Genomic DNA, 13,633 nt, shown 5'->3' with positions numbered 1-13,633 from the left:
GTATTTTACCCATTCCAAAGAAAGGTGATCCCACAGAATGTGGAAATTATCAAACAATATCATTAATATTACATGCAAGTAAGATCTTGCTGAAGATAATTTAAAAATGGTTGCAGCAGTATGTTGACAGAAAACTTCCAGAAATAGCAACTGGATTCAGAAGAGGATATGGAACAAGGTATATCATAGCTGATGTCAGAGAATACCAGAAAGATGTTTACTTGTGTTTTACTGACTAAGCAAAAGCATTTGATTGTGTGGATCATAAAAAATTATGGATGACATTGAGAAGAATGGAAATTCCAGAACATTTCATTGTGTTCATCAGGAACCTGTACATAGACACGGAGGCTGTTGTTTGAACAGAACAAGAGGATACTGCATGGTTTAAAATCAAGAAGGGAGTGCATCAGGGTTGTATCCTTTGACCATACTTATTCAATCTATATGCTGAACAAATAATCTAAGAAGCTGGACTATGTGAAGAAGACTGTGGCACAGGGATTGGAAGAAGACTCATTAACAACCTGCAATATGCTGATGACACAACTTTGCTTGCTGAAAGTGAGAATGACTTGAAACACTTATTGATGAAGATGAAAGATTACGGTTTGCAATATGGATTACATTTCAACATAAAGAAAACGGAAATCCTCGCAACTGGACCAATAAGCAGCATCACAATAAATGGAGAAAAAGTTGAAGTTGTTAAAGATTTCATATTACTTGGTTCCACAATCAATACCAATGCAAGCAGCAGTCAAGACATCAGACGATGCATTACACTGGCCAAATCTGCTGTAAAAGACATCTTTAAGGTGCTGAAGAGCAAAGATACCTCTTTGAAAACTAAGGTGTGCCTAACCCAAGCCATGATATTTTTAGTTGCCACATATGCATGTGAAGGCTGGACAATGAAAAAGGAAGACCAAAGAAGAGTTGATGCTTTTGAGTTGTGTTGGCGAAGAATGCTGAAAGTACCACAGACTGCCGAAAGAATGAACAAATCTGTTCTGGAAGAAGTGCAGCCAGAATGCTCCCTGGAAGCGAGAATGGCCAGACTTCATCTCACCTACTTTGGTCATGTTGTCAGAAGGGACCATTCCTTGGAGAGGGATATCATGCTTGGTAAAGTGGAGGGTCAACAAAAAAGGAGAAGGCCCTCAACAAGATGGATTGACACAGTGGCTGCAATGATGGGCTCAGGTATAGCAAGGATTGTGAGGCTGGTTCAGGACTGGGCAGTGCTTCGTTCTGTTGTGCATGGGGTGGCTATGAGTCATAGCTGACTCAATGGCACCTAACAACAACAACAACGTTAAACAGGAGTCCTGGTGGTGCAATATTGAAGTGCTAGGCTGCTAACTGAAAAGTTCGCAGTTGGCGCCCTCTCAGAGGCTCTGTAGCAGAAAGATCTGGTGATCTTCCATAAAGATTACAGTCTAGGAAACCCTACAGGGCAGTTCTACTGTGTCCTACAGGGTTGCTATGAGTCTGAATTGACTCAGTGTCACCCAACAACAATAATATACTATATTACCATTGTGCCACCTATCTGTCAGTTTATCATATGGTGGTGGCTTGTCTATGATGCTGGAAGCTATGCCACTGGTATTTCAAATGCTGGCAGGCTCACTCATGGTAGGTATGTTTCAGCAGAGCTCCCAAACTGAGATTAGGAAGAAAGTCCTAGTGATCTGCTTCTGACAATTAGCCAATGAAAACTCTATGGATCACAACAGAATATTGTCTAATATAGTGCTGGAAGATGAGTCCCCTAAGTTGAATGGCTGTAACAATGGACTCAAACATGCCAATGATCGTGAAGATGGCACCATCATGTGATGTTGTACATAGGGTCATCACAAGTTGAAGACAACTGGACAGAAAATGACAGCAACATTTCCACTGAATAAGAAACGTGGATATAAATAAATAAATAGATAAATAAATAAATATATCTATATCTATATCTATCTATCTATATTATATATATATATAAAACCAAACTCACTGCCATCAAGTTGATTGGATTTTTGAGGTGGTAACTGTATGGAAGTAGATTGCTTAACCTTCCTTCCAAGGAGTGGCTGGTGGGTTTGAACTGCCAGCCTTCTGGTTAGCAGTCAAATGCCTTAGGCACTATACTACCAGAGCTCCCATGGATGTACTGCATTTATCCTCTGCAACTACCATTGTTTGGGAATTGACAAAGTATTCTTTTTGCATATCATGCCTTTGAATTTATTTATTTATTTGCAAAAATAGAGCAAATCTTTGTTTAATAGAAATATTTTTGGAAATACCAATTCTATATGCATTGTATGGTTTTCATTTAAACATGGTGGGACTCTGCTATGACAATTTTCATGTTCTGTTAATTTTGTTAAAATACGACTCTGCCAGGATCAGCTTTAGATTAGCATTCAGTTTACTCATTGACAAGGGAATAGTTAACATGAGATTTAGGATAAAGGACGCAGAATTCCTTACAGAAAGACTATTACTTACAAGTGACCAGTATTTCCTCATAAAAAGCAAAAGCACCTTCTGGCAGTTCTTGGGGAAAGAGAGGACTCACCTGACTGTGATAATAACCAGGCACTCCTAGTTTACAGGCGTCCAGGTTGAGTGGTTCTTTAAGATTGTTCATAACACAGCATTGACGAGGCCAGGGGTAGTCAGCATCGTTATTCTCAATCCGGAAGGCGGATGTATATTTTTGCCAGTCTGATGGACCATTCACACCACAGCAGTGGTCCTGTCAATGGATGAAAGATACAAAATTCTCTTTTATGGTCTTTGCTACTCATCAGTGTGGCAACTGAGATTTTATGGAGAAAGAATATATGAAAAGTATACCATACCTTAAGTTTTCTAAAGATCCTCAAATTAGAGCTGGATGTATTAATAACTAGGAGCTCTGGTAGTGTAGTGCCTAGAGTATTAATAACTTACATTTTAGAGCTTGAAAAACACTTTTCACATTTATTACTTTACTAGCCATTAATGAGCTCTGTAGCCATTGACAAGTTAACGTCAACTTTGTAAGACTCAGTTTCCTTAACTGTAAAATTGGAGTGCATATAATATTCATCTCCTAGAGTTGTTGTGAGGATTAAATAAGTTAAAATCCTGATTTAGTACAGTGCCTGGCCCATAGGTAACCCTTAATAAATATTAATTATTATTATTACTAATATACAGCAGTGTGAGAGAAGTATACTTATTCTAATATTACATACAAGCAAACAGAGAATCAGAAAATTCAATAGAAAATTTTATTGGTAATAAAACCATGAATAACTCTTTGTGGTGGTTAAGTTTGTGTGTCAACTTGGCTGGGCCTGGTCGAGTGGCTGGGCAGCTGAATGTAGGTATTCCCCATGGTGAGATTGGTAATTAACTCCATGCTGGAATCTATTAGAGCAGCTGAGTAGCTGCTTTGCGTCTGTGGTCTGCTTACCATATATAAGAAACAGCTTTGGGAATGGTCTCTAGCTTATGGCTTGAACCCTGCATGTAGCTGTGTTGTTGTTCAGCGGCCTGCCATTCTCGGCCGATCCTGGGACTTTGAATGGGCTTGAATCAATGGCCTGCCGTGTGGTTTGGTAACATTGGAACTGTGCCATTTTATATATTTGTCAACCTTGGGCTTATTAGCCTCAGCAGCCAGTAGCTGCCTGAGTGAAGAGATGCCTCTAACTTCAGTGGGCAGGGAGCAAGAGGCAGAGCTGAAGCCCACAGTTGAAAGCTTTCACCCAGCCCCTAGAGCCTGGCACTTTGAACTCGGACTTAAAGCCTCCAAACTGTAAGAGAATACACTCCTGTTTGTTAAAGCCATCCCATTTGTGGTATTTTTGTTAGAGCTGCACTAGGTAACCAGAACACTCTTCTCATTTTATTTTTCTGTATTTCTAACATTTCCTAGAATAATTATGTATTACTTTTATAAAAGGAGAAATAAACTGGAAAAAGAGAACCAAAACTAAGTGACTTACCCAGTGGCATATAATGATGATTTTACATAGCAAAGATAGATCAATTAACATGTAGCTAATATTCTTATGTATAGGATAGAATTAAATATAGGAAAAAAAAATCACATAACTGTCCTTCCTTTTTTTTTTCTTAAATAAATTCTACTAAAATGTTTCAAGGAAAGATGTTGAAACTACAAATATCTCTCAATGTTTACAATTAACATTTTCAAGCAAATATCGTGATAAATTATCTGCCTTTAAAGCAGGTCCTATTTTGCCACTGGATTATGAGAAATATTTAACCAGGAAAAGTAATCATCCTGTATTTTGACCTGAGATTTTTGGAGAAAAATGGTTAAGTGTGAGCCAGGCTTATTGCACACTAAGTTTTAAAGAATCAGTAAAGAGATTTTTCAAATGTGTGAGCATTCATATATTCATTTGAAGAGCTTAGTTCTTGCTAACAAATACTTGACCTGTAGTCAGAAGACCAGGTTTAAATCCTGGCTCTGCCACTTACTATACGGCTTTGGGTAAATATCTTACCCTAAGTCTAGGTTTCCTCCTCTGTGAGAAGACGTTAATAACACCTATCTCACAGAACTGTTTTTAAGATTAAACGGAATAATGTATGAGCAAGAAGTATGCCTTCTTTTTCTCTTTTTCATGGGATTTAAAATATGTAATAGAGCTGGGATGCAATATCACAATGTACCAGTAGAAATGTACCAGTAGATGCCAATGTCAAACACAAAGTATGAACAGGAAGGAAACATTCTTAAGGGTTTTAGGTTCAATAAAGCAGAAGGTTTAATTTAGCAGTGCTTTAAGTGAAACATCCAATTTAGTACAGTGTTTCGCTCAATCTATTTTACCTTTCTAGAAAATTTATTTTCCTCAGAACCTCTGTCCCTGTTAAAAGTAGACCACAAGGTTAAGATTAATTTTCTCAGGATAGAGGGGCACGATCTAGTGAAACAAAGAAATTCAATTTTGGCTTTGGCTTCAAAATAGATACTTTTCAAGGGGGAGAGCAATCTACTTGCAACAAGGACATGTTAGGGGAATTTAAGAAGCTAAACATTAGACATCAAATCCAAAAGCCTGGAAGTGTGAGGTCAAAAACTTACATTAGCATTTCTCAAAATTTTTGAATGTAGTCTATTTTATATCATGACCCTATATATGCACACAAAGTAGAAACAAAGCTTTCACAAAACAGTACTTATTCTTACACTGTGCAGCAAGCATAGACATTAACTATGCTATTTTCATTTATTTAAAAAGATGCTGATTATGACCCATTAAATTGAGTTCACAATCCACTGATGGGCTCCAACATGCCTTTAAACAATACTTATATAGAGCAGGGAGAAAAGTATAAAGATACTAGAATTTTCTCCCGTAGAAGGAAGTAAGAATCTGACCTGCTGAAGGGAGGAGGAGGATAGGATAGAACATGACTAATGTTTAAATGCCAGTGAGTAACTGACAATGGTATTTGTACCCTGCCCCTTTAGATTAGAAATAACCTTAAGACATGGGGGAATGTTCTTTTGATTCTCAGGAACTGCTTGGGACAGCTATAAGTCTACCAGATGTCTCACACTCAGCACAGCCCCAGCAGTCTGTAACATACAATGGCTGAAAAAAGTGCCTGGAATTCTTTGAGCCTGCTATTTCAGAATAGCAGCCCAGTATTACTTAGAAGGCCAGCAGGACAGAATAGGTGGGAGGAAGAGGAAGCAAAGAAAATAGACTTACCATTGGACATCATGGTGGACTGGGGGCATCAGCAGAAGATACAGCACAAACTTTAATAGAAGCTAGTGCCTAGGGCATTTGACTGCTAACCAGAAGGCTGGCGGTTCAAGCCCACCAGCCACTCTGCAGAAGGAAGATTGGGCAATCTACTTCCCTAAAGATTTACCACCTCAGAAACCCAAAGGGGGTCACTATGAGTGAGAATTGCCTGGATGGCAGTGAGTTTGGTTTGGTTTGGGTTACAAAGAAGAGCAAAATTTCTCTAATGCTAAGATGATATTTAAACTCCTGGAAATTTAAATCATCTTCAGGAATAAAGAAAAGGACTTTGAAGTTGATTGAATACAATTTTGTTTTGGCCGAGTTAACATAAAATGCCTATTAGACATTCAAATGGAAATGCCAAGTGGGTGGGTAATGGCTCACAGATGAGCTTAGAGCTAGAAATAAGACATTTAGGATCATCAGCATATAAATGATATTTAACACCATTGGATTGAATACTATCATTTAAATAGAGACAGAAGAGACAAGGATTCAGAATCAAGTGTTTTAGCACTCCAATATTCAGAGCTGGGAAGAGGCTGGAAATCCAGCAAAGGTCACAGAGAAGGAGTGGCTGAATGCTGATGAGATGCCCAGTAAATGGAGGGCAGAAACTTGAACTTTGGATATGGCAGGACGAAGGTAAATGATGATTGATGGGATCATTGTAGTGGACTGCTGGGTTGAGAAGTTAATTGTAGTTGGATGAAAGCAGATGGAAAACCAAATCAAAGCCACTGTTGAGTGAATTCTGCCTCATGGCAATCCCATGTGTTACAGAGTAGAACTGCTCCATGGGGTTTTCTTGATTGTAATCTTTATAGAAGCAGATGACCTGGACTTTCTTCTTCAGTGCCACTGGGTGGGTTTGAATTGCCAATCTTTAGATCAGTAGTCAAGTGGAAACTGTTGGCACCACTCAGCAACCATAAAAGCAGATGAGAGGCATAAAATAGAATAATGTTAGAGCAGAGTAGTGGGTGAATATCATACCATGGCTGTCAAGTTGATTCCAACTCATAGTGACCCCAAAGGACAGCACAGAACTGCCCCATAGGGTTTCCAAGGCTATCATCTTTACACAAGAAGCATTAAGAGGATGGACGGAATAAATGGAGCACTGTACCAAAAATAATCAATCAACATTCAACCATTTCAGGAGGTAGCATATGACCAAGAACTAGTGGTATTGAAGGAAGATGTCTAAGCTGCACTGAAGGCCCTGGCAAAAACCAAGGCTCCTGAAGTTGACAGAATACCAACTGAGATGTTTCAACAAATGAATGCAGTGTTGGAAGTGTTTACTCATCTTACTTGAATCCACAATCAACCTCCATGGAAGCAGCAGTCAAAGAATCAATTGACGTATTGCATTGGGTAAATCTGCTGCAAAAGACCTCTTTAAAGTTTTAAAAAGCAGAAGTCTCATTTGGAGGAATAAGGCATACCTGACCGAAGCCATGGTATTGTCAATCACTTCATATGCATATGAAAGCTGGACAATAAATAAGGAAGACTGAAGAAGAACTGATGCCTTTGAATTATGGTGTTGGTGAAAAATCCTGAATAAACCATGAGCTTCCAGAGAACAAACAAATGTTTCTTAGAAGAAATACAGACAGAATCCTCCCTGGAAGCAAGGATGGTGAACCTTTGTCTCCCATACTTTGGACATGTTATCAAGAGGAACAGATCCCTGGAGAAGGTGCTGATAAAGTAAAAGATCAGCAATAAAAGAGACCCTCAACAAGATGGACTGATACAAGATGGACTGATACAACTATGGGATCAAATATAGCAATGACTATGATGATGGCCTGGGACGGGGCAGCCTTTCCTTCTATTGTACATATGGTCACTATGACTTGGAACTGACTCAATAGTACCTAACAACAATGATAATCTTTCCAGAAGTAGACTGCCACATCTTTCTCCCATGGAGCTGCTGGTGAGTTTAAACTGTTGACCTTTCAGTTAGCAACCAAGTGCTTAAACACTGTGATACCAGGGTTTCTTGAATGTCACACAAGAGAAAAGTTTTGAAAATATGAGCAAATTTAAGGTGTTTCCACAGCTGATACAAGGAAGAAACTGATAAGCAGATCAGAGTGATTGCGGGAGCAAAGAACACAGAATGCAGAGCAGAAGCAAAGGAGTTGGACAAAGGACTGGCCATTTGCATTAACAAGCAAGAAAGCAAAGGACATGGGTGCAGATGAAGGTAGAAGGGTCACTCTGGTAGTAGAAAGATGAAGAGGTTCTTGCCTATGCCTCTATATTCTAATTAAATATGAGGGCAGGAAATCAGCTGAGAGTGAGGGTAAGAAGTGGTGTTGTAGATGTGAAGAGAGGGAAAAATATGTAAAATAGTGAGTGGTAAGTGAATGTTCTGGGAAAATATACCAGGAAATATCAAGTACTGATTTAAGATTTATAGTCATAATTTATTTTGTTGTTGTAGTCAAGGATTTCACTTTACTTGGATCCACAATCAATGCCCATGGAAGCTGCAGTCAAGAAATCAAACAAGGTATTGCACTGGGCAAATCTGCTGCAAAAGACCTCTTTAAAGTTTTTTATTTGTTCATTTAATTTTTATTTTGTTTTGGGTGGGTGAAAGTTTACAGAGCAAATTCATTTTCCATACAACAGTTCTTACACATTTTGTTTCATGACATTGACTGCAATTCCACACAATATAACAGCTCTCTTTGCACTTCCTCCCTGTGGTTATTATGCCATAGCTTTTAATTGAGATTAGTTAGCATGGTTTATAACTTGTTCTAGAAATGTGTAGATGTTAGGATGTAGGCAAGGGAGGGGCAAAAGGTTGTATTCAAGCACAGTGAGGGTTTTTTAGGAAAAAATAAAGACAGGTAAAAAAGTAAAAGAAGCTGTGTAGGAATGATTATTGGACTGGACCATGAAATCTTAGGTAAGAAGGAGAGAACATGGCAAGGGTGATAGAGAGTGAGAAAGTGGCCAATGGATTGGAGGTACTAATGTAGTAAAAAAAAAAAAATAGTTGGAATGGGAATATTAGAATAAACTAGAAACATGTAGAAAACATTAAAATAGTAGAATATATTTTAGAAGTACATTACAATATATAAAGAATAATAGAATAAATTAGAAGGAAATTATAGAAGGTAAAGGTCAGAGTGAGATGCCTGAAATCAAAAGTTTTCAGGTGGTGCACTTATTGGCATATTCAGTTATATAACATACTGGCTGTGACCATGGAAGTGGGTGACTTCCCACTGTGGGTGGAATGGAAGACAAGTTCTTTGGAATGAAGTAGTAAAGGAACTGAGAGGCCAGAATATTGTCTAAGTCACCCATGTGGTAGTGAAAGCTTTACATAGGGTGACAAGAATATAAGTGAAGAGAAGGTCAGTGAGTGATGTATGGAAAGCCTCAAAGAAGGCAGAAGAAGGACTGGATGGAGGGTGGTTGATAAATAAAGCACAAGGAGGGATAGTGGGCAATAGAGACTGATAGTATAAGCTTCAAAAACTTGAAGAAGAGAGTGAGATAAGGAGGAAGAAAGATGGAAAGAAGGGAGGGAGAGAAGGAGGAAAGGAAAAAGGAAAGAAGGAAGGAAGGAGGAAGGGAGGGAGGGAAAGAAAAAAAGGAAGGAGATAGTACAGCAGCTAAGGGGAGCAAGGAAGACTCCCAATTTCCAGGCCCTATGATACATGGAGGAACCATGGTAGCTCTGTGGTTAAGTGCTTCACTGCTAACTGAAAGGTTTGCAGTTCAAACCCACCGGCTGCTCCATGGGGGAAAGATATGACACAAAGTATAAACATTTATAGCATTAGAAACCCTGTGGGGTGGTTCTATTCTGTCCTATAGGGTTGCTATGAGTTGGAATTGACTCAACGACAATGGCTTTGGTTTTCAGTATGGTACATGAGGTATGAGAGAAAAACAAGAGATTGAAGGGTAAGCCATGCCACCAAGAAACCACTAAGTTTCTGGTGAAGCAAGAGGGTAAAGAGAGTTCAAAGAAGAGGTGAAGTTTATAAAACAGTTTGCTGATGACAAATTGCAAAAATTTGGTAATGGGATGGGGAGGGAACCAGGGGGCAGTGTGAAAGTTGTGTCAGATTAGAGGATATGTAGGTAAATGTGGGATAAGAATTGATATACCCAGGGCAATGTGAAGGTGATAATGGATATCCTGGAAAACCTGGACTTCTGATGGTACTTGCACTAAACTTGGACAATCAAGTAAACTTGATTGCTAGTTAGAGAAAACTGGATGATCAAATTAAGTCAAAGACTAGAGTGTTTAGCAGAACTAGGCCCTAGGAGGTGTGGGAAGTTACCAAATAAACCAAACAGATGGCAATTATCACAAGAATTCACTGGGAGGGTGAGGAGGAGAGGCAACATTTTTCTTTTTATGGAAATGATACCTGAGTTCTAAGAGGCAGAATGTATGATAAATCTAAATATTTTTACAATGTCATTATCCCTATAAATGGAAACTAATCAACATCATGACTTCAAAGAAAATATAAATCTAGTGTTCCATTGAGTCATGTGAATACCTCTTCCTGCCAATGAACAAGAGGACTAGAGGAATTGGCCCATACAAGACTCTTCCTGAAAGTAACCCCCTTGAAGTCTGTGGTCCTCATATATGGACTTCACTCCCAACCATACACCCTGGTCACTGGTTTAGAAACAAAATGGCATCTCCCCAAGACTGTGAAGCATTACCTGAAGCATGAGCCTGTCCCAGGTTTTGGTGACTCCATTGTTTTTCCACCTGTCATCATTGTTTGGAGGGCTGTTGTTTTGGTACCTCTCCAGCATCTGCTTCAGGAAGAGGTTGGTTGTGAACTACAGTGGGAGGGGCAACATAAAAGGGATAGTTAGCACACTAATCTCTAGGGAGGGTAAGTATTTTTCTTAGTCTGTTGCTGGGGTATTGGATACTGTCTCCTGTGGGGAGCAACTCTGTGCTCGGAGCCTCCAAGTAGGGGTGGGTGTGGGTGTGAGGCTGCTTCTGGCTGGCAGAAATCCCTATTTAGGGAGAATACTTGTGAGTGAGACTGTGCTGGTCAGGCATTTTAAGGTGGTGTAGGCTAGGGAAATGGAGAAAAGGAAAGAAGAAGCATGGTGAACTGAGAGTAAGTCTTAGATGTGGTAGAATATTAATCATCCCACTGGAAGGCAAGTGGCCATGGCAGAGTAGTGCAGAGCATAGGGGTGGCAAACTTGGGCCCCAGGAGTCAGGGGGCCTGGGCTCGGGATTCTTGCTCTTCTATTTACAAGCTGTGTAATTTTGGATAAGTTACTTTACTTTGTTAAGTCTCAGTTTTTTCGTCTATAAAATGACATTTGTGAAAATACCTATTTCATAGGGTTACTACAAAAATGAGATTATATATATTATTAATATGCAAATGAGAGTGCCTGACTCATAAACCAAACCAAACCCATTGCCATCGAGTTGATTCTCACTATTGGACAGAGTAGAACCGTAGAGCTTCCAAGGCTGTAAATGTTTATGGGAGCAGACTGTCACATTTTTCTCCTGTGGAATGGCTGGTGGGTTCAAACTGCTGACCCTGCAGTTAGTAGCCAACTGTGTAACCACTAAGCCATGAGGACTCCAGCACCTTACATATAGTAAGGATTTCATACATACTGACTATTATAGTACTATGGTTATTATGAGGATCATTATCATTATCATTCATTATCATTTTTTCTCTGTGCTTTTTGAGAATATACTCACAAAGTCTCGTTGTGTTGCTGCTGTGATACAAGATGCCACCTCAAAGCCATACACTATAAACATCAGAATGAAATACTGGAAGAGAAACAAATGAGAAGAATTGCATTTACCATCAAAGTGAAACTCCCCTCAAAAAGATGATTATTTTTTAAAGTCACATAATAAATATAAATATCATTAAATACAATCATCCAATTATTCATGTAGTTATTAAACAAACCCTCACTGGTCATTTGCTTGGAGTAAAACTTGGTGCTAGGTGCTAATCAGCTCAATCTTCTCCATTTCCCCAGAGAATAAATGACCATTGAAGACAGAGCTTTCTTAGTCTAGTTTCTGGAGTTTCTATTCTATGTAGAAAAACAAATACAAGAGAGTGAACTGATGTGTGTGTGTGTGTGTGTGCATATTGTCAATGGCTGGTAAGAGTCTTAGTGTAACAGATACTATGTACAGCTTTACAACTCCCTTGTAATTGGGGGAATTTTCTTTATGGCTTGCTGAAAATTTAGAATTACAGAGGTCAGAAAAAGATGAACTGGACTGTGTTTTAGTATCTATTTCCTTTCTAATAAGCATCCCAGAGAGATCTGGGATCAGAGAGGAATGGACAGCCTTCAGGCACACAGCTGTTCACGCAGACTCTTTTCTCACACACAGCCCCACTCCAGATAATTTCATTGGATCAGTGAGTGAAACAGAACTCACTGTACATTGTAGTGCTGTTGTTTGTGAGTGTGCATACATGTGTGTGTGTGCATACATGTGTGCACAAGTGCCTCCTCATGACACTGCTCTAATTTCTGGTTGGAAAATATTTGGGGTTCTGTCTTTGCCTTCTTCAGCATTGCACATAGGCTTTTGGCCCTTGGGTCCTTCTGGGGGAGGAGCAATGTTGGTGAGGGAGGGCAAGGCAATTTGTTCTTCCTGGGCAGGGGGAGCATCTCTGAGCCTGGAAAGGGCTTTGGCTGGAGTGTTAACAGCAGGAGCATTTCAAAGGTCCCATAATAGCATTCTTTACCTTCTGTTAGATGTTGCCTTGTTCCTTGTCAAGAGCTTTGCTGCAATCCCTTAGAGACATTCTACAAAGGATGCGCAGGGTGGATGGAGCACTGCTCCCTCTCTCTGCAGGGCATGGTGGGGAATATTCCCTGAGTAGCTCAGTTCTGGCTGGGTCAAGCACACATGGCTGGCCCAAAGTGAGAATGGGATACAAGTGGAGATTGTCTTTAGGGACCCTTGCCTGTCTTCTGCCATTTCACTGCATTCCTTTCCCCACCCTCCAAAAGTGGGTGCTTTTCCACTTAAATGCAGTTGAATGAACTCACACCAAAGAGGCAGAATGTAAATGCTCTGCATTCCCGGGGTACCAGAACAGAGGTAAACCAACAAACATTGTAAGTGGCTTGACTTGTTCTTGAAAGGTGGGACTCAGGTCCTACAGCATTTGGGTAGGAGAGTCTTTCAGGAGTAGGGAGTAGGGGTGAGATGTTGTCTAGTTTCTCAAGACAGTGTGAGAAACTGCTGTCCTGAGCAAGGGGGTAGGGAGTGGCAGTCTAGGCCCAACATGGAAGTTTCTCAATGCTGCTGGCTGCAAACTTGCTTCCATCTGGAAGGGCAAGACATGATCTTGCTGTCTGTGTTTGGTGCAGAAGCCTCTCTGTGGGCTCAGAGAGTTAGAACCTCCATAGGCAGGTGAGAGCTGGAGCTACACTCTGCAGTGGTACTTCACTGGGTTTTCTGCCTAAGGGTCCCTGAACTGCAGAGTGAATGTGTAGTGCAGGCCATCATATAATATCATCTTTGAGTTAAAAATTTCTGAAAAGACTCATGCTTTATTTTAAAAATGCATGGACATTTTGTAGTTTATATCCTGATAGATGAATGTCCAATTTATTATTATGTTAAAATAATATTTTTGAACTACTTATCACCAGTTTGTTATACTATGGTAGTTTGTGTGTTGTGCTACGGTAGTTTGTGTGTTGCTATGATGCTGGTAAAACCCAGTCACTAGAGCTCAGACGGCTCCCTTGCTACCATCCCGAGAGGGACCGGGTCTCCGGGAGCAAGGTAAGCACGGGCG

At 39.9% G+C, this 13,633-nt stretch overlaps 1 protein-coding gene across 1 annotated transcript in view; it reads right to left on the bottom strand.

Annotated features, from left to right (window-relative positions):
* UPK1B (uroplakin 1B) overlaps positions 1-13,633 on the bottom strand; it is a 36,843-nt gene that overhangs the window by 12,140 nt on the left and 11,070 nt on the right. The window contains exons 2-4 of the mRNA XM_007943921.2: positions 11,548-11,622; positions 10,524-10,646; positions 2,582-2,761 (exon numbers count right to left, since the gene is read on the bottom strand). Coding sequence (XP_007942112.1) covers positions 2,582-2,761; positions 10,524-10,646; positions 11,548-11,622 — 378 coding nt within the window. The remainder of the gene's footprint in view (positions 1-2,581; positions 2,762-10,523; positions 10,647-11,547; positions 11,623-13,633) is intronic.

Source organism: Orycteropus afer, unplaced genomic scaffold, assembly GCF_000298275.1.
Source record: "Orycteropus afer afer isolate SDZICR_OR568_19922 unplaced genomic scaffold, OryAfe1.0 scaffold00114, whole genome shotgun sequence".
In the NCBI taxonomy this organism is placed as follows: domain Eukaryota; kingdom Metazoa; phylum Chordata; class Mammalia; order Tubulidentata; family Orycteropodidae; genus Orycteropus; species Orycteropus afer.
This window is presented reverse-complemented; position numbering and strand designations above follow the sequence as displayed.